This window comes from Diadema setosum, chromosome 1 (assembly GCF_964275005.1).
Source record: "Diadema setosum chromosome 1, eeDiaSeto1, whole genome shotgun sequence".
Classification (NCBI taxonomy): Eukaryota; Metazoa; Echinodermata; class Echinoidea; order Diadematoida; family Diadematidae; genus Diadema; species Diadema setosum.
The window spans coordinates 8,351,071-8,372,192 of NC_092685.1; the positions used below are offsets into that span (position 1 = coordinate 8,351,071).

Sequence of the window (21,122 nt, forward strand, 5' to 3'; positions counted from 1 at the left end):
CAAAGCAGCGACTTGGTAATTTGCTGGATACTTCTTGCTGGATTATCACTCGCACATTGACTGGACGCAGTCTACTGGATTCACCACCTATTGCTGTGGATTTATACTATAGATTACATTAACCTGTGCCCATTGATTTATGTCCGAGAGTATCATCTGTGTATCGAGGAACATTCATTTCTGCATCAAGGATCATTCGTCTGCTCATCAAACATCTTTTGGATACATTGTATTACCAGGGGATTATGCATGCTCTGCTGCTTTAGGCACCACACACAGGAACTTTGGGAAAATGGGTTTTTCAGCATGCCTGCATGGATGGAAATGAGCTGGTTGGTGGCTGTCAGTGCTCTCTTGCGTGCTTTTCTAGTTAGCAACTGCACTAAAAGAGATGCAAGCTGAAACATGAGTACATGTAAATGCCGAAAGTTGACAGACTCCTGGACATAGACAGGGATGGACAAGAGGATGTACACACTCCAAGGAAACCACCACAAGCACCACAATTAGGTTCTCACAACACACCCATCATCCAAGTTGTAACTGGTCACTGCACTGAAAAGTTGAAAAAAAAAAAAGGGAGAAAAATAGGCAAGTCTTGCATGTAAGCGAGAACATGATACTCAAAACCTTTTGACCTCGACATAATTATATGAACTTGGACAGCACTACATGTACAAAGTAGACTCCTCAAGCACGTTTGTCAAAACTTTACATTTGGCATGGATTAATGTCACTCGAGTTCGTTTGCCCTGGCATGATGCGAGACAAGAAATGAAATGTCTGGTACTGTAAAGGTTGATATTTTTGTGTGATTAATGTTCCCAATTGCCCCAATTGTCAACCCATTCAACTGTGAAGATATTTTCACAGTTTCTTGGAAGTCACACTAGCCAGGAGTTAGCTCGAAATACATGAAAATTAATGTAGTACAAAAATGTTTGCGTTACCAGTATCGTAAAACTCTTCAAGCAATCCCACAGATCAGGACACAAAACTTCATGCCTCACTTTTACACACATTCACTCAGTATGCAAGTAAAAAACATTTTACACAACAAATTTATACAGTCTTGACATTTTCTTTATACCAGGAAGCGCTTATCAACCCCCACCTCCCATTCCATTTTCCCAAAACATGGATCCTGGAGTCAAAGTAAAAAATAAGCACAAAAAAAAAAAGAAGAAAGAAAGCAGAAAACCACCAGTACAAAGCAACACAGAGCAAACACGGCTAGATGGAATGGAGTTACATATGTAATCTTTTATGCTGTCTTTTTAGAGAAATTCCTGTTAATGCATATATATATCACATGGAAATAACCAATGTTGATTTTTCATTAGTATGAGAACAAACCATCTGCAAAACTTCAAAAATGCTGCAAATAGAAACCAATGCTAATCAAAGCACTAACTGATAAATTAATTATGTCCAATCCTTAAGCAGAGCATGAAACATATTCCCCTCCATGGAACAAAATTAATATATCCAGGAAAAGCTCTTTTGCTTGAGTTTTTATTTTTCAACAAGTTGATACCAGGCCAAAAACATTTGAAATTGCAGTGTTTGATTGAAGCTACAGATCTTTGACACAATAACTATTCTTTATAATCAAAATAACTTTTTATCTCAGTTATAGAAGCTACAAAATCACAAAAGCCATGCTCAAAACAGTGTACATAACATAAAGACAAAAAACTAACTTAGGTTTTGCGTGTAAATTCTGAAGCCTTACCCATGAAATTGGATGCCAATGAAAATATATACACGTATCTCTACCAAATCTTTATGGTAAAATGTGATTGAGCACATATCAGTTTTCAAAAAAAAAAAAAAAAATCAAATATACAAAAATCCCCCATCAACAGCTTTCAGTGGAGGGGAAAAAGGAAAATCTGACTGGACTAATGTTTTTGTTAAAACTCAGTCAGCCATGACACCATAAAGTTTCTCATGCATGAATGGATTAACAGATCATAGAGAAAGCTATTCTTATGCTGCAACCAAATATGCAAATCCTCTTTTGCAATCACAAAAGCAGAGCCGTCATATAAAAGGAAGTATTTTCTTCACCCCCATCCGAACATCTTGAAAAAACAGTCATCTCATGAATAAGAATTTTACATCTCCGTTAATCAACATGACTGTGCAGATTGGTGGGGGGATTCCACACCACCAGCATCATACCAAGGAGACCAAACACCATTGAGTTGGTCACCATCTGAAATGTAAATGCTTCATGAGGCCTAAAATCTAACTACAAACATGCAGCCTTAATATCTGCAGCTTTCTTTTGATGCTATGCAAAGGAACATTTGTAATTTTCAGTTGAAGGAAACTGTATGACACGACTGGTCATAAGATGGTTTATTCACACAATCCAACATGCATGCATCACTCACTTCTCCACCAAACATAGGGGAGCAACAATTCCAATATTATTACTATGTTCTTTTTTACAACATGGTCAACTAAAAAATGCATGTTTACCAATAAATTTGTATTTAGAACAGCTTTCCTTACATGTCATGATGGAATTTCCAAGCTATTACATACTGATTATGTTGTGGTTTTTTTTTTTCTCCCTTCACATGTCAACAGATAACAATATTTACCACGTTTGCCCAATCTGCTGGGACAACAAAATCAGTTCACAGTATACATGTACACATTGTAGCCCCTTTTTCTGAACATATTTGGTATAAAGAGAATGACATATACTACAGGTATTTGTTGCCCCCCCCCCCCCCACCAGATCACACACCATTGGATGTTATGAGTTAACTTTTGACTTCGTCAAGTGAATTTGCCAATCTTGTTTAATAATACTCAAGAAAACAGTTACATAAATCGTGCTGCAAATAAGAATACACCTTATAATTATTGTTTGATGAATCTAAAAAGGATCTTTAAAAAATACATATGTATATAACTTACAGAAATGGGTTCTGAAAATATTAATCTCAATGTGGCATTTACAAATTCATCCTTCTCAATGCGCCATTTACAAATACATCCTTGACAAGATCCACATTGGTAACAGCAGCTTTGGAAGAAAGTAATCTTGACATCTTTGGTTAAATAATGGGTTGTTTAATTGCCAAACGTATGAAAAAATGAGAGATGTCATGAGTAACGCTTCTTGGAATTTGCCTCTACACACAGGGAGTATCTCCTATTACAACAAAATATTTTGAGATTCACAAAGATTAGAAGTACTGCTAGATCCATATTCTCCCCTGGCCTACTAGAAGACAGTTCCCTTTTCCTTACACAAAATGATATCAATAATTTTCACGTGCAACTGATAACCCATATTCAATCAATACCAAAGTCGTTAAGTCAAGATAATGTTGATACAGGGGTAAACTCGGTGTGACAAGCTTGGTTGTAACAAGACACCACACATTTACAAGGTTTTCTCTGATTGTGCAAGTTTGCCAGTAAATGCATCAGCAGTAGGCAAGTTGGACTTAAGTCAGCCCACTTGCTTGAAGCAGGGAGTCTTGACATGGGGAATGAACATGAATGGTAGACTCCAGTTTTATCTAGTGATTATTGATTCTTTATGACCTCAGTGGTGAGCAACAAATACGATGTTACTTTCACAATAACAGATGTAATACCACATGTACATATTTATGTACAATACATCATGTGAAATGTTAAAGGATATCCAGGTACAACAATGGGAATCTGCTATGTCTTGGCTTTCAACAAATTTCCCTTGTATGTCCTACATTTTAGTTTCATTTTCTTATTTTCCAGTTCGCTTCCAATATATCTATATTTCCTTCAGATTTAGAGACATATTGTCACAATGCATAAATGTACCAATTTCACACTCCTGGATAATTTTGAATGGGAGCAGTCTGTAAGAAGATCACAGACTCTTTCTATCCCTTTTTTTTTTTTCTTTTTTGGTATTGTTGTGATAGATGATATTGTCATAATAATTATGTACTTCATCCAATGTAGGACATGCAGTTTTTACTTCCTTGCTCCATCAATCCAAATTTGAGGAGAAAAATGTCATCTTTTCTTACACTTTCTGATTAACAATTATGTTTGGCGCTTCGTTACTTATTTTTCTTGATTTTATGCGGGTGGAACATAAATGTTGTAAAGCAGAGCGATATGTTGAAAACAGTCATCTGCACTCAGTAGAGTAAACAGCTCACATTTGTGAGGCTTGAAACCAGAAACCAGATTTGGGTCGAAAAACTACAACTAGCAGGACAGCACGATTGCAGATATTTCTCTTTGAGATTGTATTTCTGTGTTCTTTCAATGCAACACAAAATACATCCCCATGTTTGCCACCTGATGAAATTACTTCTTGCATACTTGTTTCATCACACTGTCAAAAGCAACTTCTTCCTTTTCATTTGCACATATCACAGGCGTATTTTCTGCCACTTCTTTCTTCAGGTCTTCCACGCTGGACGCAAAGCACATCTTTTTCTTTGCCTGCAAGTTATCTGGGCACCTGCAAATAATGAAGCATAAAAAAGAATATTCTTTTAAGTGATGCCTGTAAGCTGAAAAAAAATAGAAGAATGTGCAAAATTACAGCGAGTCAATATGTGTGAAGCCTTATTACAGGCAAGAGAGTGTTTTTCTTGGAAGGATAATAAATGTATTTGCAATCTAAAAATACAGGCTGTAACACAAAGCCTAGTAGGGTTGATGTATTCAATTTAATTTTTGACCCCAAATTATCTGCAAATACTTACTGTTACGAACCATATGCATTATATTCTCTTATATTATATGTTCTCTCTCCTTGAACTATGTTTGCCATTTGTCTATGAGTGCAGTCCCTACATGTAGTGGGGATTTGGGGATTTTTACTTGACTTTTGACCCTTTTTTAAGTTTATACAATGAGTAATTTTCAAGGTATGAAGAGAAAGAGTAATTTCAGTATTTTATAGACAATTTTTGCATTTTAGTCTGGCCTTTGACCCTTGACCCTAAAATTCCAAAGAGAATCACTGTCAGGTAGAGCATGCATAATTATGTACTAGGTTTCATGATACCTCCAGTCACTTTCAAGATATGGAGGAAAAAGTGAAATACAGCACTTTCACTTGAGCTTTGACCTTTCGGTAGGAAATTTTCTGGAGAATCTCCATTAGGTAATACATGTATATATTAAAGGCGCATAGTCCCAGTAGTGTAGAGGACGCTGTTGATGATACTGCCGATCGCTGTTAGCACTTATATGAAGATAGCCGAAGTTGAGCTGTCATCAAGAGTAAAGCGCGTAGGTGTTGCTAAGTAACATTGCCTTTGCTCTTCTCTCTGCATCACGCAGTCTGTAGTAATGCCAGGGTGCATACACTGTGCTTGTTATTATGACATCACAAAAGAAATTTGCTAAAGCTGTCATCCCCCTCAGCTGAATCATGAGCCGAACTGTGATCGGACCACTGACTATGTGGATCGGACTTCTTCGGATTCGGGGAAATGGGTCACAGCGTAAGCGCTAAAGAGGAGTCGATAGCGTAGGTCTCTGTAGGAAACTTGTGCCGTGCACCCGCGTACGCATTTGACTAAACCACCAGGACCATGTGCCTTTAAGTTTAAAGAATTTCAAAATCCTACAAGCATTGCATAAATGAGGGAAATAATGAAATTTTGAGTTGGCCTTGACCTTTGACCCCTAAATTACCTAGATAATCCCTGCCAGTCAGTACATACATATGTACGAAGTTCCATGAAGATACCTCAAACCATTAGCGAGATACAGAGAAAAAAGTGAAATTTTAACATTTTCACCTCATGACCAGCTGGAGAACTTTCATTTGGTAGTAAATGTACACACTAAGTTTCAAGAAATTCCTTCAGGCATTGCATAGATATGGGGGAAATGGTGAAATTTTGAGCATTTGATCTTGACCTCTTGGATCTTTAAACTCTTGCCGAATTCACTCAAAAACAACTTAATTAATTGCCCCATCATACCTCATCTTTGGACCAAGTTTGGTGAAATTTGCTTCATCCAGTCTCTAGTTATCATGTAAACAGATAAATTTTAGGATTTGACCTTAACCTCTGGCCAATTTAACTCAAAAACTAAATCATGTATTTGCCCCATCATACGTCATCCTTGGACAAAGTTTGGTGAAATTTGCTTAATCCAGTCTTGAGTTATCGCATAAACGGATACAATTTCACGATTTGACCTTGACCTTTGACCTCTGGCCCATTTCACCCAAAATCTCATAAAGTAATTGCCCCATCATACTTTATACTTGGACCAAGTTTGGTAAAATCAAACTCAATATTACTAAAGTTATTGCGTAAACAAATTGGGACTGACGTACAGACAACCCAAAAACAATGTCTCCGCCACCCTTCGGGCGGAGGCATAAAAAGCTTTGAAATGTTATGTAGTCTCTATTCATCAACGTTTCTGAGGCTATATTTCCTGTGACAAGTCAAATTCACATTTATTTTAGATCTACTCACCACTGAAATGCGATACGATTGAGAGCAGATTTCCCTTCCTCCGGCTGAAGATTTTCAAAGTCAAACATTGCGAAGACAATTGTGTCATCTTTCAGCTCAGTTTCCACAAAGTCTGCATAGTGGCGTTTGAACACATCACGGTCGACATATCTTGCTCTTTCTTGTCCCTCCTTTGGTTCCGGTAATGGAATCCGATCACAAGAGCTCTTTAGGGTCCAGGTCTGAAATTATTAATATGCTATATTTAGAGCAACAGCCGTGAGAATCATTTGGCTGCCTGCACTGCAAGCAGTACCAAACTGTTTTTCACAACAATCCTTCCCTGGATTTTGGTTGCTGTTCATGCCATATGATATTTGAGAACTGTCTTACCACAAGGTAGATTTTTAATTGAATTTCCCATATTACCCAACACATTAACAACAGCTTTTCAGGGTTGAAAGCCAGAACATCACTGGAAAAAAAAAAAATGTGTGTTTTTTTTATGGCAATTTATTTTCAAGACTTGAAACAGAATAAGTCATCAATGTACTAACTCGCAGTTATAACTTGGCTCTATCACTTCTGGTTCTAGAGAAGGAGATTTGCAAAGATTCCCTTATTGGGGGGGGGGGGGGGGCCTGGTGACCCATGGGGGAGGGTGGTGCTCATTTGAGCTAATCAAGATACTATCCCAATAGGGATGCTACCTGCCAAGCTAGAGTCTTTGGCTCAGGTGAGTTAAAAATGCTTTTGATTTCATACATAAAAGGAAAGAACAGATCGCTACGAAAATCGGCACACACATTGCCTGCAACGTTATCTACAAAACCATTAAGTTGATTTTTCAAGAAAAATTTTATGCTAATTTATGCATGATGTATGTGTGAAATGAGACTAATTGCTGTAAATCACTGAAAAGCTCCATAAAGGCCTATTTTTGGTATGAATACTTTCTAGTATCCTTAGCAAATATAAGTGAAAAAAAATTGTGTCAAGAAAAAATTCTTAAGTACCTTACTTCATTGTTTTTACAAAGTCTATATTTCTCTGTTTTTTTACTTTTTGTGTTTGCTTTTTTCAATTAAATTTGATTTAAATCATGCTTTTATGGAATTGATTGAAAGCACAATTTGCATGCAAATTGTACATGAATGTACATTTTTTTAGCAATCTTTGGTCCAACATGCATGTATAAATTTATGTGTAACTTTGGAACTGTGCGTTTGAACATCACAAATTTGGTGTCAAAAGATGCAGGAGACTCGAAAGAAAAATGTCATCTTGGAGCTCGCAGCCTCCCGGCCTAGTTGGGGGTAAACATAAACATCAGTAGCCCATTACAGCCATTAAAACCTATATGGCCATCACTTAGAAATACTGAATGGGTATGTAAACATCTTGCTGAGATAAAGCCATATACTTACATTTTTCTCTTTGCCATCAACTTTCAATGCCTGAAAGAAATAATGACAACACCATAAAATTATTAACTTACAGATTGTTTTCAACAATTCAAAGCATTTTCCCCTTTCCCCCCTGGAAGTATGGAGAGCTGTTTAATTACTGGAGGCCATGAAATCCTTCCAGCTCAGAGAAATTGACATTGTAAATAACATAACATGCACTGCAGAATGAAAGCATGTAAATAACTGTTCTTAAACAGTGTTATTTTTTTTTTTTACCCACTCAGGACACTTTAAAATAAATCAATATCTTACTGTTACACGGTTTGTCTTGACCATTCAATATCAGGCAGAAAAATAATAGGAAATTTTGAAATTGTTCAGTTCATATTCCTTTATTTTTGAAATTCCTGTCTGATATGAAACAAATATCCAATATGTGTATAACAAAATCTTCCAACTCAAAAAGTTCTTCGAACAAAGTTTCCAACAACCTCAGGAACTATAACAACTTGCAGTTGCAGTTTTGGCTACCGGTAGTCTGTTTGGAATTTGAATAAAAAGGAGAACTCAACACTAATCGTTGTACCAAATGATCTTCTTATTCAGTGAAGAAGGCAAATAGATATATCCCAAACTCATACATTTTTGAAAGGACTGTATGATTTTCCTCAAACTTCACTTACTTACAACTGTGTATGTGCACAACCATGTTTTTACATACATTGTAACTGAATCAATATTCCCCTGTAACAGTTGAATGTGCATATACATACCTTAAGTTCAAATACCAAATACTGATGAGTCTTTTTTTGCTTCTGTTGATCTGCGAGATCTTTGATTTCCTTGGGAACTTGGACACCGGACAAAGACTACAGAGAAAGACAAAATGTCATGATCTTCAGAATAAGTAAACCAAAATCAAAACAAATTGTACTGCATTTTAGTGTGCAAAGAAATGTGTGCAAGTTTGTGAATACAGAAACCATAGCTTATTCTGTTGTCACTGACCTCATTGAACAGGAGTTCACATGGAGGGATTGTGTTCAAATACTTTTCTACATTGTTCAACTTGGACAGTGTGATTTTTTTTTTGATCAATAATAGTGTATACCAATCAATAATTTATCGTCATAAAAAACAGATCTTATTGGTGACTACATGCACCCTGAAAATTATCACATGGAGCAAGTTGACATCAGTGCAGTCAATTGTGCATACTTGCAGATTTGTACAGTCCAACCAAGTCACTTCATCCTATCATAAATAGTTCATCGACATTGACAGTGCTCAAAATTAATGAGCTTCATCAAAATGCAAATGAAGGGGCATCGCAAAACACAGGCTCTTCGTATGAATCCATACACATACAGCTACATGTACAGTTGGGTCCAAAAGTTTCAGGCACATTGGTCTGGGTGCCAAAGTCAGATTTGGGGCCTACAAACTAACTTTGTTCTACAGTCCACCCTATTAAGTGTTTTGATAGTTTTACCCTATTCCAGGGGTGCTGAATCCAAATCTTGATGATGCAACTCTTGCATCCTTTAGGGTTTTGAGATGTTCAAAACGGCCACCTAAATCTGAAATTCCTTTATGTACATTGTATCCCGATATTGATAAATGGTGAAAAATATCGAACACAGAAATAGCATTTCATCATATCTTGAGTGGGCTGAATCAAATCTGGTGATGCAACTTTTACATCAAAGACGATGTTTTCAAAATATTCTTTGCCAAAATTTCCGAAGGTTTGTAAATCAAGAAATGAGAATCACTATTTGTTGTTCCGAAAATTTAAATAAGGTTCGTTATTCCGAAGAAGGTGTGTTAATAAAAAAAAATGAGAAAGGTTAGTTATTTCGAAGGTTCAGTTATCTTATGATTATAAGGTTTGCAATTCCTAAGTTTTGTTCGTGAACTCACCTTTTTCACTTTTGGATTAATGAAACTTTTTTTTTTTTTAATGTCAGTATTAATAAATGTTTGGAATCCCTATCATTTTTGGACTAACGAACCGTCGTAATAAGAACCATATTTCTTTCTTGGATTAACAAACCTTATTAATAACGAACCTTTGGAATAACGCCAAAATTTTCGTAATAACAAACCCTATTTCATTTCCGAACTAACAGACATTTAGGTGTATCAGAATCTGTATGTTTTGTTATATAAAAACTTTTGGAACAATAAAACAAACCTTATTTAATTTCAGATTATTGTATTACACTAACTCAAGTTCCCCTCGGAAAGTGCATGACACAACGAGCGAAAACACAGTGATGTGAAGCGTCCGCCCATGCAAAGACGCTATAAATGCTTGTTCTGCTACGTATAATTTTCGGAAGCGATCCGCATTTCATTATAACGGAGCACATTTCTTTTGTTTTTCTTTGTCAGTGGAGCTCGGAAAAGACTTCGTTATAACAAAAATTTCGCTATAACCGAGTCTGTTATAAGCGAATTTTGTACCATAGACTTTAATGGTGATAATTTTGGGACCAGAAGTTTTACTTCGTTGTTACGAAATTTCATTATAACCGTGTTCGTTGTAACAGGAGTGCACTGTAATTATTACTTTTCGCCATCCCTACTCATACAGGATAGGTGATAATGGTTAAGACATGTGAATGTGCAAATAGAAATTTCGCAAAAAAATGAAATAAAAATGAAAATTACTCAACTGGGCATGCCCAGGGGCTAATCTGATATTATCAATTCTAAATACAGATTATACTTGAAGATCAGTCCATATCAGTTCTATTTGTCAGGATTAAGTGGAAAAGGTGGGTACAGTTTGAAACATTCTCAAATGATACAGCTCTGATTTCTCGAAGGGAGTGACTTTGTTCTCAAAGGTTAATCATTTTTCGACCAGCATTTGTGCTACTTTTGGTTTCTCCCTCATTAAAATCAAATGATATTTTATTTCATCTAATAAATAAACAAGAAAATATAGTCAACATTACATGGACGTTCAAATAAATCTTCAGATTGCCTAGCAAGATGGCAGCATCAAAGCCCACATCACAGGCACAAATGCACCTGTGGTATTCTTTTGTACATCGATAAAACATGGAGAACTGGAGTGTAGTGTTACAATCAGCTGGAACTCCATCTCTTGACTCCATTAAGCCCAAGGGGGGGGGGGGGGGGGGGGAGGGCACGTTGTGTCCCCTACCATATTTTCATATGCCACTCCTAAGACCTTATTAACCCAATTACAAAAGAAAAAAAAATGATTTTCCTGAACATTTTACCGCGATCATTTTGATATATAAAGCTTAGCATGTCTGATATTGCTAGTTGCCATGGCAACCATATACTGACAACCATGTCTGTCAGATTTTGCTCATTTTTCCAATTTCAGTTGATAATATAACAGTGGATGAAATGTGGTTTTCTTGGCCGTAATTTGCTGAAGGACCAAAATATGAAGTTTTTGCCTGTAGTATCATTTGTTTATCATTATTACAAATCTGCAAACTCAAATTCCAATAAACATTATAGAAATATGGAATATGACACTTACATTGTATTGACCTATCCCAAACAATTCACTGGTCTCATATTTCTATAGGCCCCTACTTGTATATTCTGTAATGAAAAGCATCCCCATGTGTTGACCTCGGGAAATTTCTACCATAAATTGTGCAGTTTGACTTGCTTATTCCTTTGTGGCAAATACAATGTGTGAAAATGATTGAACAGTCTAAAATAAAGGCCTATATAGTGGTGGTAAATAAATTATCAAGAAAAAACATGATTTTACCATACTTCCTATGTATTTCGTTATGTTTTGGTGAATAGTCCCCTAAATGAGTGACCTTGTAGAGCATGAGTTGCTCTACCAATATGCCAAATATGACAGTAATACATCAAATGTAAGATACATAAGGGGCACAATGTGGCCCCCCCCCCCCCAATCGCTTTTTCGGGCATGTTTCTGATCTACTTTGACGAGAAGAGCTTTTGGATATCATACATTGTAAGCAGAGCCATTATGTAGAAATTATTCATTTGTAGTTTTAATTTATACATTGTAGTTTGTCGAAACTACAGTAAACCCACAAAAACACACTCACCATGTTGGACTACAGATGGATTGCACTCTCCTGCAGAAAAAACAGACAAGATATACGTACTTCATGAGATTTACAAATACCAAAGATGAAATAATACCACACACAATATTGTGACAACTTTGCATTAAAAAAAAAAAATCAACATTGCACATTAAAGGGAAGATAAACCCCAAGAACAATGTGGATTGAGTGAAAGCAGCAACATTAGTAGAACACATCAGTGAAAGTTTGAAGAAAATCGGACAATCGATGCAAAAGTTATGAATTTTTAAAGTTTTGGTGTTGGAACCGCTGGATGAGGAGACTACTAGAGGTTATGACGTATGAGTGGACTACAATATCAAGAAAATATAAAGAAAATACTACAAAAATCCATTTTTCATGAAAATTACAAATTCCATCAACTTGATATTGACATAATGTTAAGGGTAGCAATTATTCCCCCTGCTTTCTGAAAGCGGTTGGTCCACTGCTCTTTCATAATTCTAGAAAAGTGAATTTTTGTTGAATATCCTTTATATTTTCTTTGTATTGTTGTCCACTCATACGTCATATCCTCTAGTAGTCTCCTCATCCAGCGGTTCCAACACCAAAACTTTAAAAATTCATAACTTTTGCATCGATTGTCCGATTTTTCTCAAACTTTCACTGATGTGTTCTACTAATGTTGCTGCTTTCACTCAATCCACATTGCTCTTTGGGTTTACCTTCCCTTTAATAAATTGGTTTTGTGGGATGCATTTTTTTTTTTTTTTGCCCAAACTAGGATGTCCAGTGGCCTCAAGATTCCCGAAAGACCTGTAAAAATATTCTAGTCAATCACAGAGACTCAGAATTTCTGTATTCAAATTGCTTATTACCTCCGACAAGGGAGGGAGTCAAATGTTTTAATCGGCATTTGTCTGTGTGCACAATAACTCAAAAAAGTTGTGAACGGATTTGGATGAAACTTACAGGAAAGGCTGAGAATGACACAAGGAACAGATGACTAAATTTGGGTAGTGATCCACAAATTGTCATGGATTTTATGAAGGGTTTTTGCTATTTTCGTAGGTAGGGTCAATGAACTTCGGAGTTCAAGTTGCGCGTACTTGAGGTTTGCCTACACGCACTGAAGTGCGTGTTCTAGGATCTGCTAGGTTGGCGCAGTAAGGCGCCGCGCAGCTGGAAATTGATAACGAATCAAAAGGCTTCTGTATTGGGAAATCAGGCGATTTTCAGCATGCATACAATGGGTGGAAATTACTATTCTCATTTGGAGTTCTCAAATAAGATCAGTGGTGGAAATGAGCTGCTTGGCATACACTGTAGGTTTGCGCTCTCACAGTGCTTCTCTAGTTTTCAATGCTTCTAAATGGTAATTTCCCCTCCCAAGGGTACAAATGAACCTCTTACAAAACTTTCCAATATTCGTGTTGGTCACATGGCCCACTACAAACAGCATGGTGCTACATAACTTTTTTTTTTCACCATTTGTCTGGTCCGGCAAGCACATTTTCAAATTGACGCAGAACACTTGCCCCTACAAATTCAACTTGACATCTGTATGGCAATGCAAGATTCCGTAACTACCCCACAAACTTAGGGAGTGTTTATTTGGCATTGATGACACACCGTTCAACATATAATGTACAGTTGTTGTCTGTGATCAGATTGCAACATACCGTACATCAGCAAGTGTCAATGATTGTTTTAAAATACCCATGACATCAATGAACATTTTCCCTTGACCCACAGCCAAAATCTCTCCCTACACAATCATTGTGCTTTATAAAATGGGTTCAAGAATGTAGCCAATTGGAAGCGCTGAAATGAGTCACATGTGCTTGTATTAATTTCTCACTAACATGCACGGCCGACGTCACGTTTGCACTAGCACTGCGCACTCAATCAGTTGTTACAAGTGCGTCGCGCGCTACTATACGCGCTGTCAATCCTGTAAACAACTTCTAGTTCGGGCTGCCGGCCGGCCTTTCTTGTGTGCATATAGTCATGTGTGGCGTACCAAGGAGGTTCAAGAGAATGGAGTCACAACTGTCGTATTTCCTTTGAAGTCACGTTTGATGCCGCCACTTGAAAGTATATGAAGCATGTGGCAAACTGGATCTGCCGCGCAGATAGGAAGACAATTGACTCATGTCTCATTGCATAATCATCAGCCACTTTCTAACGAAAATATGTCTTTGTGATGGTAATTACTTTTCGCCATCCCTACTTATAAAAGATAGGTGGTATATAATGGTAAAGACACAGGGATGCGCAAATAGAAATTGCGCAAAAAATGATGAAATGAAAATGAAAATTACTCGACTGGCCGTGCCCGGCCACTAATCTGATATATCTATTAATATAGAATTATACTCGAAGATTATTCCATATCAGTTTTATTTGGAGGAATTAAGTGGAAAAGTGATAAAACCGGCTTTCCGGGAGGGTACAGTTTTAAACACTTTCACATGATATAGCTCTGATTTACACTCTTGCACATATTTATTGAAGGGATTGACCTTTGTTTAATGAGCTTTATCATTAAGTGAGATTTCGTTTCATTTAATAGATAAACAAGCAAAATATAGCCAACATTAAGTTCACGTTCAAAATGAATCTTCAGATTGCTCAGCAAGACGGCGGCATCAAACCCCGCCACCAAAGGCACAGATGCACCTGTGGAATTCTTTTGTACATCAATAGAAAAGTGACTTGTACTGTTTGAATAATTACAGCCAGTTGGAACTCCATCTCTTAAACCTCCTTGGGCGTACGTATACTCTTATACGTACAGTACTTATATGTGTGCGGGATTTCCGAGTGCGACGTGCGTAAATGTTTGGGACGAACATCTTCGGACATCTTGATCCACAAAGGTACGTGAAAAATGCTGTTAGTTTTCGACCCATTTTATAAAACAAATGATGCAAAGGATTATTTCGTGGCGTTAGTGGAGATGCAGCTCACTCTTGGGTATTTACAATGTAGTGCAACATGCACTCGGCTTAGCCTCGTGCATGTTTCACAATTGTAAATACCTTCGAGTGCGCTACATCTCCACTAACGCACTCTATCCTGTGCATCATTTGTATAATAATGCATGTATTATACTATTACATGCATTGATTAATTTCCAAGGTATGAATTCTAAAAAGTTAAATTTCTTCATCAAATAGCAATCAGTCTATGACCCTTTCATTATGCCTACTCTTCCTGTAGCCTACTAGAATTATTGCAGTATTTTAGCCTGACCTTTGACCCATGACCCCACGAGCTTACAAAAAGCCCATAAGAATCACTGTCAGCACGCAATAGGTCGCAGACAGAAAAATTTGTTAGTCTGGAGGAATTTTTAATCATTTTTGACATTCACGGTTCTCTTCCGTAAGGCCAAAAAAAAAAAATTGTTGCATTGGCGTAACCCGCCCGACCCTAAAAATTCCACCGACCCCATGTTTTTTTATTATTTTTTTTTTTGCTATCGATATCAAATATCTTGTTGATTGCGATCGCGATCGTACAAACCCGGAAGTGGAAACGGCTCTGGGGATATCGGATGTACGATCGAGGAAGAGATCTAGCACCTCGCATAAGCCTTCCTTGATCAGTACGTCATCTGTTTCCAACACGGACACGTACTCTAACAAGATTTATTCAGTGTATACGTAGCATTCAGACTGCGATGTATTGTGCACAGTTTTGCCATAGGTTTCTTGTGTGGAGAACTTACACGAATCTGTATATGTGGGACTGTAATAGAGATCGCCGTGTGCAATGAAAAGATCGTACATATGGGTCAATTTGCATCTATCTTTAATCTAAGTCAAAACAGTAAAATATGAAGTGAAAACATTCAGGATAGGGATTTCAACATCTTTAAATTCTGTGAAGGGGTATAATTCCAGTAATATCGGCCTCATAAATGATTTGTAGAATAGATGAACACAGCACATTCGGTGCAGCAGTTGTAACTGTTTACTGAGCTGAGCACGAGTTTTACACGTAAAATGCAGGTAGCAAAAAAAAAATAAATAAATAAAAAAAAAAAAAAAAATCCGCCCGACCGACCCTATTTGAAAATCTCATGTTACGCCAATGCAACAATTTTTTTTTTTTGGCCTAAGAGGGGATTCCATGAAGCTAGACGTACAGTGCGTAGTCTCCGCGGAACATATTCCTGGCGGCAGACCGTTTTACGGTCACTATTACACAAGATCGATGACTCAGTGAGCTTTGTACAGTATATATAGTAGTAACATTAGACGTCGGTCTACAGCGGAGTAAAAGCGCACGCAACAGTGGTGCATGTGCATCGCTTGACTGACAAGTATGTTCGATTCCGCAAAAAACTTCTCATTTACGATAATGACATTTGCTGGGTCGGTTTTTCGCTTCTTTAGACAGACACCATTGATACATAAGCTATTGCAGCAGTTTCAACCGTTCTGGTTGAACGCAACTTCGACCCAGTTCCCCCCGCATAAAAATGGTTATTATTATTTTTTCCAGCTTGGTTTTCAAACCAATCTGTAAAAAAATATATACAGGACTAATCAGTCAACATTTTGACTCACCTCTTCAACTGTTTTTATTGTTGTGAATGAATATTTGCTCATTCACAATATCACGAAGTTAAATTTAGCGCTCGAACAACTTACTAGTACTTTAGTCAATAAACGTAAGTGTACCGATATAGTGACTGTATGGAGCATTTGGCTTGCCGTAGACATTCGTGCGGTCATTTTTCAAACGAAGGCGGCGATGAATTGGGGAGCGCTGCAAAGAAGTGGAGGAAAAAAACAGAAAACAGGAGGGGGCTGAACACTGTACCTAATGCATGCAAAACCGACTCGACTGTCTGGAGCTTCGTGTAAGTTCGCGCCATATTAACCATGAGTCATGGCAGAGGTCGCACTTAACTTTTTTTTTAACTAGCCAGGCGGACTACTTAGAATTAATTTTGACACTGAAGCAATATTTTGGCTAGCCAGACGGACTAGTAACTTCAGAATTTTATGATTTTTAGCTAGTCCGACGTGATTTCAGGTGGCCAATGGCCAGCAGACCATCGCTAATTTCGAACCCTGCATGGCATGTAACCAAGTGTCTAAGACTTGTACCATAAGTTGTAGGCCCCGCCTCGCTTAGTTTGCTGATGCTGTTACTATGCTGACAGGGTATCTTAATCGCCATTTTGCGGGTTGATCGTGTTGAACAAGCGAAAAACCAATGCTATTTTGGGATTCAGCACCATTGAATCCTTCTACAACAGCCTGGCGAGTTACACAGTCGACGGAACAACCGAGTTATAGCCATAGGCTTAACTCTGAATTTAGACAGCAATACGTGACTACGTCTTCATATCTGAACTCAAAATAGGATGAGAAGAATGAGACCACCACAAGCTTTCATATACCAAATTTATGGGTAGACCCTATTTCTTCCTCCACTGAACCCGCGAAAATGCCTGAAAGGTGATTTTAAGCCAAGATTGTGGGTCCACTTATCGGCCAAACGTGTGCCCTACGTTTGCCCATTGCTCAACACGCACTGAACGCATCTGATGGTCGTAAGTTTATTTGAAAATGCTAGCGCTTTTGCAACCAAAATGTGACTGCCGTGATATCATATCATGCATATGTATCGAAAACAATATGATATATTTCTCTTATTGTAAACAAATGTTTTAAAGTAATTTTATGCTCTGTAGGGATCTAGATGCACAGAGACCTAGGTCAAAGATGACTTGTGAACTCAATTATCGGTACCTCATTCGCCGTATGCAAAGGTGATATCCCATGAACCACCACGCACTGAGCAGCTGGTGCGCTTCTCTTGCTGTATGGAACGCCATTTGACAAGTGATAAGGTCACTAAAAGCCCGCCTCACTCACTGCGCTTCTGCTGCAGAGCTCATCACATCGAACTGTGCGATCGCGATTTCGCGTGCCTTTGCTCTCCGGGGCAGGATTATCGAGCTTTACATATATACAATGTTTCATCGCAGAAAATTGCCATGATCATGGGGCTAAGTGTGAGAAAGTTGGCAGTAGTCTGCTCTGTGATACAATAGATTCCATTTTTGAACATCCTCTAACTTGCGCCAGCTCGCCACAACAGTTACGTGAATAATAGTTTACTGTAAAACTTATGCCTCCTTCATCCATCCCGATCCGACCCCATCGCAAATCGCACAAACCAACCATGAACTTAGAACCACGTGGGTGAGGTTTGTGTGTGTGTGTGTGTGTCCATGTGGTGGCTGCCCGTAAATCGGTAGCTATTCACACTTTCGCACGGCGTCTGGTGGGGCTCGTTAAATGGTAAATGTGTAGACGAAATAAACACTAACAGACTGACGAATCGGGATAAGATTTTGGTTTTTTAATCATTATTTCACAATAATTTTGCCAACGCCGTGAGTCGACATATTTCCTCTGCAATAGGTTAATTAGTGATCCCCTGCTACAGATATAAGCAGAATTCATTCATTTAAAATCATGACTGAAGCACAGAAGTTTACCACTCGTTGCGTTCCGTTGTGTGCCAATGCACAGCACCCTGTTTGTCGATCATGCCGCGCCGTCACACAGGCACTGATAGTATAGGGCCGTAAAGTGCACAATTGCCCCAAGTTTGTACTTAGCTCTCTTTTGTATCATCATGGAGGGTAGCCATTTTGTTTTGTTTCCATTATTATCACACGCCTTCCTATCTTCCTCTACTCTTCGTCTTAGTGAGGTGCCCGCACCTTGCGCTCGTCAGGGGCCCGAATACCGTCACCCCACTTAAAATTGTTTTAGGTGCACTAAACAAAAATTTATGCCCGGGACTGTGTTCAGTACGCTTGAAACTTGGCAGGGCTACCACAACCAAGGAAATTGTGGTGAAAACCAAACAGTTTTTCGAGAAAATCTGAAATTTTCATCGGAATACGTGTACTATCACCACTGTCCCCGCATGCATCTTTTACGTGAATGTCTATGCATGGATGGGGTCCATGGGAGCATCACGGTCACCCGCACACGTCTTTTACGTGCTTTGTCTATGGGAGCGCAGGTGACGAGTTGCGGGCCCCTTCCTTAGCGCGCAACTTTTATGCATCGTTCGCGTTTGACGACAATAGCTGCAAATTTTCGATATCAATAGTGAACTTGTGATTCCATGGCATTGGAATTTTCAGCATTTTTCCTGCATGTGAGTTGGATTTCAAAGAATTTCAGTGGCGAAATGTGACTCAAATATGCGCAAACATTAACTATGACGAGGTGCGGGTCACCCAAGTATCTTTGGACTTATAGTAACAGTTGAGTTAGGTCCTATTGCATACCGGTACGCTTCCGCGCGGGGCCGGTGCGCGGTGTATCATGTGTATGGAGTACCGAGTACTGTTCTGCAGTTGTTCCAAATATTCAAACGGGGGCAATAAGGCTTACACGTCGGACCTCGACCGTAGCACAAAAATTACGGAGACGGCTATTAAACTACGTGTAAACAGCCCTGTCGCTGTACACAAGTGGTCCGCACTGCGTCTGGTCGGGCTAGGGGACGGCTAACCATCCATGTTCAAGCTCCAAAAAATTTACTCAATAACCATAATGTGCCTATTTCTCAGACTCGGTTCTTCCATCACACCACTTCGTACGAACGATAGATTTACAACGCAATAGGGGTTATCTCGCGCACAGGCCTTGCACACGAGACGACGGGTATGGCAGCGCCCGCGATTTAGCTACATAAATCCGTTTTACATGTCAGCTCTACTCTAGCTTACTCCCAACCAGGAAGACAAGTATATTCAATATAATTATCATGAGTTTCCGACATCGGCTAAGTTTCATTCAGTCTTCAATCGAAGGAATCAAGTTTAACTGACAGAGCTGATACTATGGTACAATCTTACCTTCGATTCACAGTCAAATAAAATCCAGAAATTCTAACTCTCCGATAGGGCGTCGCTGACACTTACAGATCTCCACCGCTGAGAGGGCAAGTATTTAACGTGCGCGGTGAGCGTGCGCTCTCAGTGTAGGCGGAATGTCCCACTGCACTAGTCACATGATCTGGAAACGCCCAATTAGGCCGCGGTATCCGTATATGGCATTAGGGTCATAGTAAGGGGGAAGGCTTTCCAAATAAGGACGAATAAACACGCCCACATTGCATATATAATCAGCATTACAGAGTGTACTCAGAACTCGCAACTCTCGTCAGCTGGTTGACAAAACCAATTGTACATTATTATCAACCTTATTGCCATAAATGATCATACTAGTACTTCGTCAATGGAATACAATTCTACCTTTTTCTAAAGTTTCTAAAGTTCCATTCTTTTTTCACCACGAAGACTGATATTGGTAACAGCCACATCCGGAAATTAGCTGAATTTATGATGTCATCAACTCGCTACTCCCCTACTGGTCTGTAAATGCCAAAATAGGCCTAGTCAATAACAACAACTACTAACGAACAATCAAAGTATGATATGACAATTTATAAATTTATACATAATGTTGTGGACATTGGTAGGATGTTGCAGTACATCAAACCATATTTGGCAAACGGATATTATGGGTTAACTGTTTGTTTGTTTGTTTGTTTGTTTGTTTGTTTGTTTTGATCTACAGTCGGTGTAAGAGGATTTGCGGAAGATATCTGTGTACGTTTATGACCAATTTGTGAGGGCATATCATCATCTGCTCATCTAGTTTTGGTTGCTGATATCACTGTTTTGTATTAACGCTTGAAACTTCGCCAATTTCTTTTTCTTTCTTTTTTTCGGGTCCGTACTTCTATTGACACTGCTTCATTTTGGACAGCCTTTTTGTGTGCTTGACATAATTATTTTATCTATCACCCAGACAACTTTCACATGATGTGGTATTGCACTTTGAATACATGTTTAACGTTATTCTTGATTCAACTGAATAAGAAAAAAAAAACCCACAATGTTCGGTTTGTTTGGGTTTTTTTTCCTCATTCCGTGCTAAAATACAAAACTGAAGATCGACATTATCTATTTGCAAGCGCAGATGATAAATTGTAGGTATCTAAACCCGAAGGATGACACTCGGGCGCCCACCATCCCATAATTTAATGAAACACGATTTGTTCAATATGATTTAAGTGGTTCCAAGACATTCAAGTTTGCTTACGCGATAATTGCTCCCATGAAATATCTACATGCT

At 38.3% G+C, this 21,122-nt stretch overlaps 1 protein-coding gene across 1 annotated transcript; it reads right to left on the bottom strand.

Moving 5' to 3' along the window:
- Positions 1–1,061: 1,061 nt before the first annotated feature.
- LOC140233888 (uncharacterized) lies at positions 1,062–19,959 on the bottom strand. The gene is made up of 6 exons (XM_072313978.1): positions 19,838–19,959; positions 11,947–11,976; positions 8,638–8,733; positions 7,883–7,912; positions 6,477–6,697; positions 1,062–4,489 (listed from the first exon to the last, which is right to left on the bottom strand). Exons 2-6 carry the CDS (start codon positions 11,947–11,949, stop codon positions 4,333–4,335), a joined length of 507 nt encoding a protein of 168 aa, XP_072170079.1. The 5' UTR covers positions 11,950–11,976; positions 19,838–19,959; the 3' UTR covers positions 1,062–4,332.
- Positions 19,960–21,122: the final 1,163 nt, after the last annotated feature.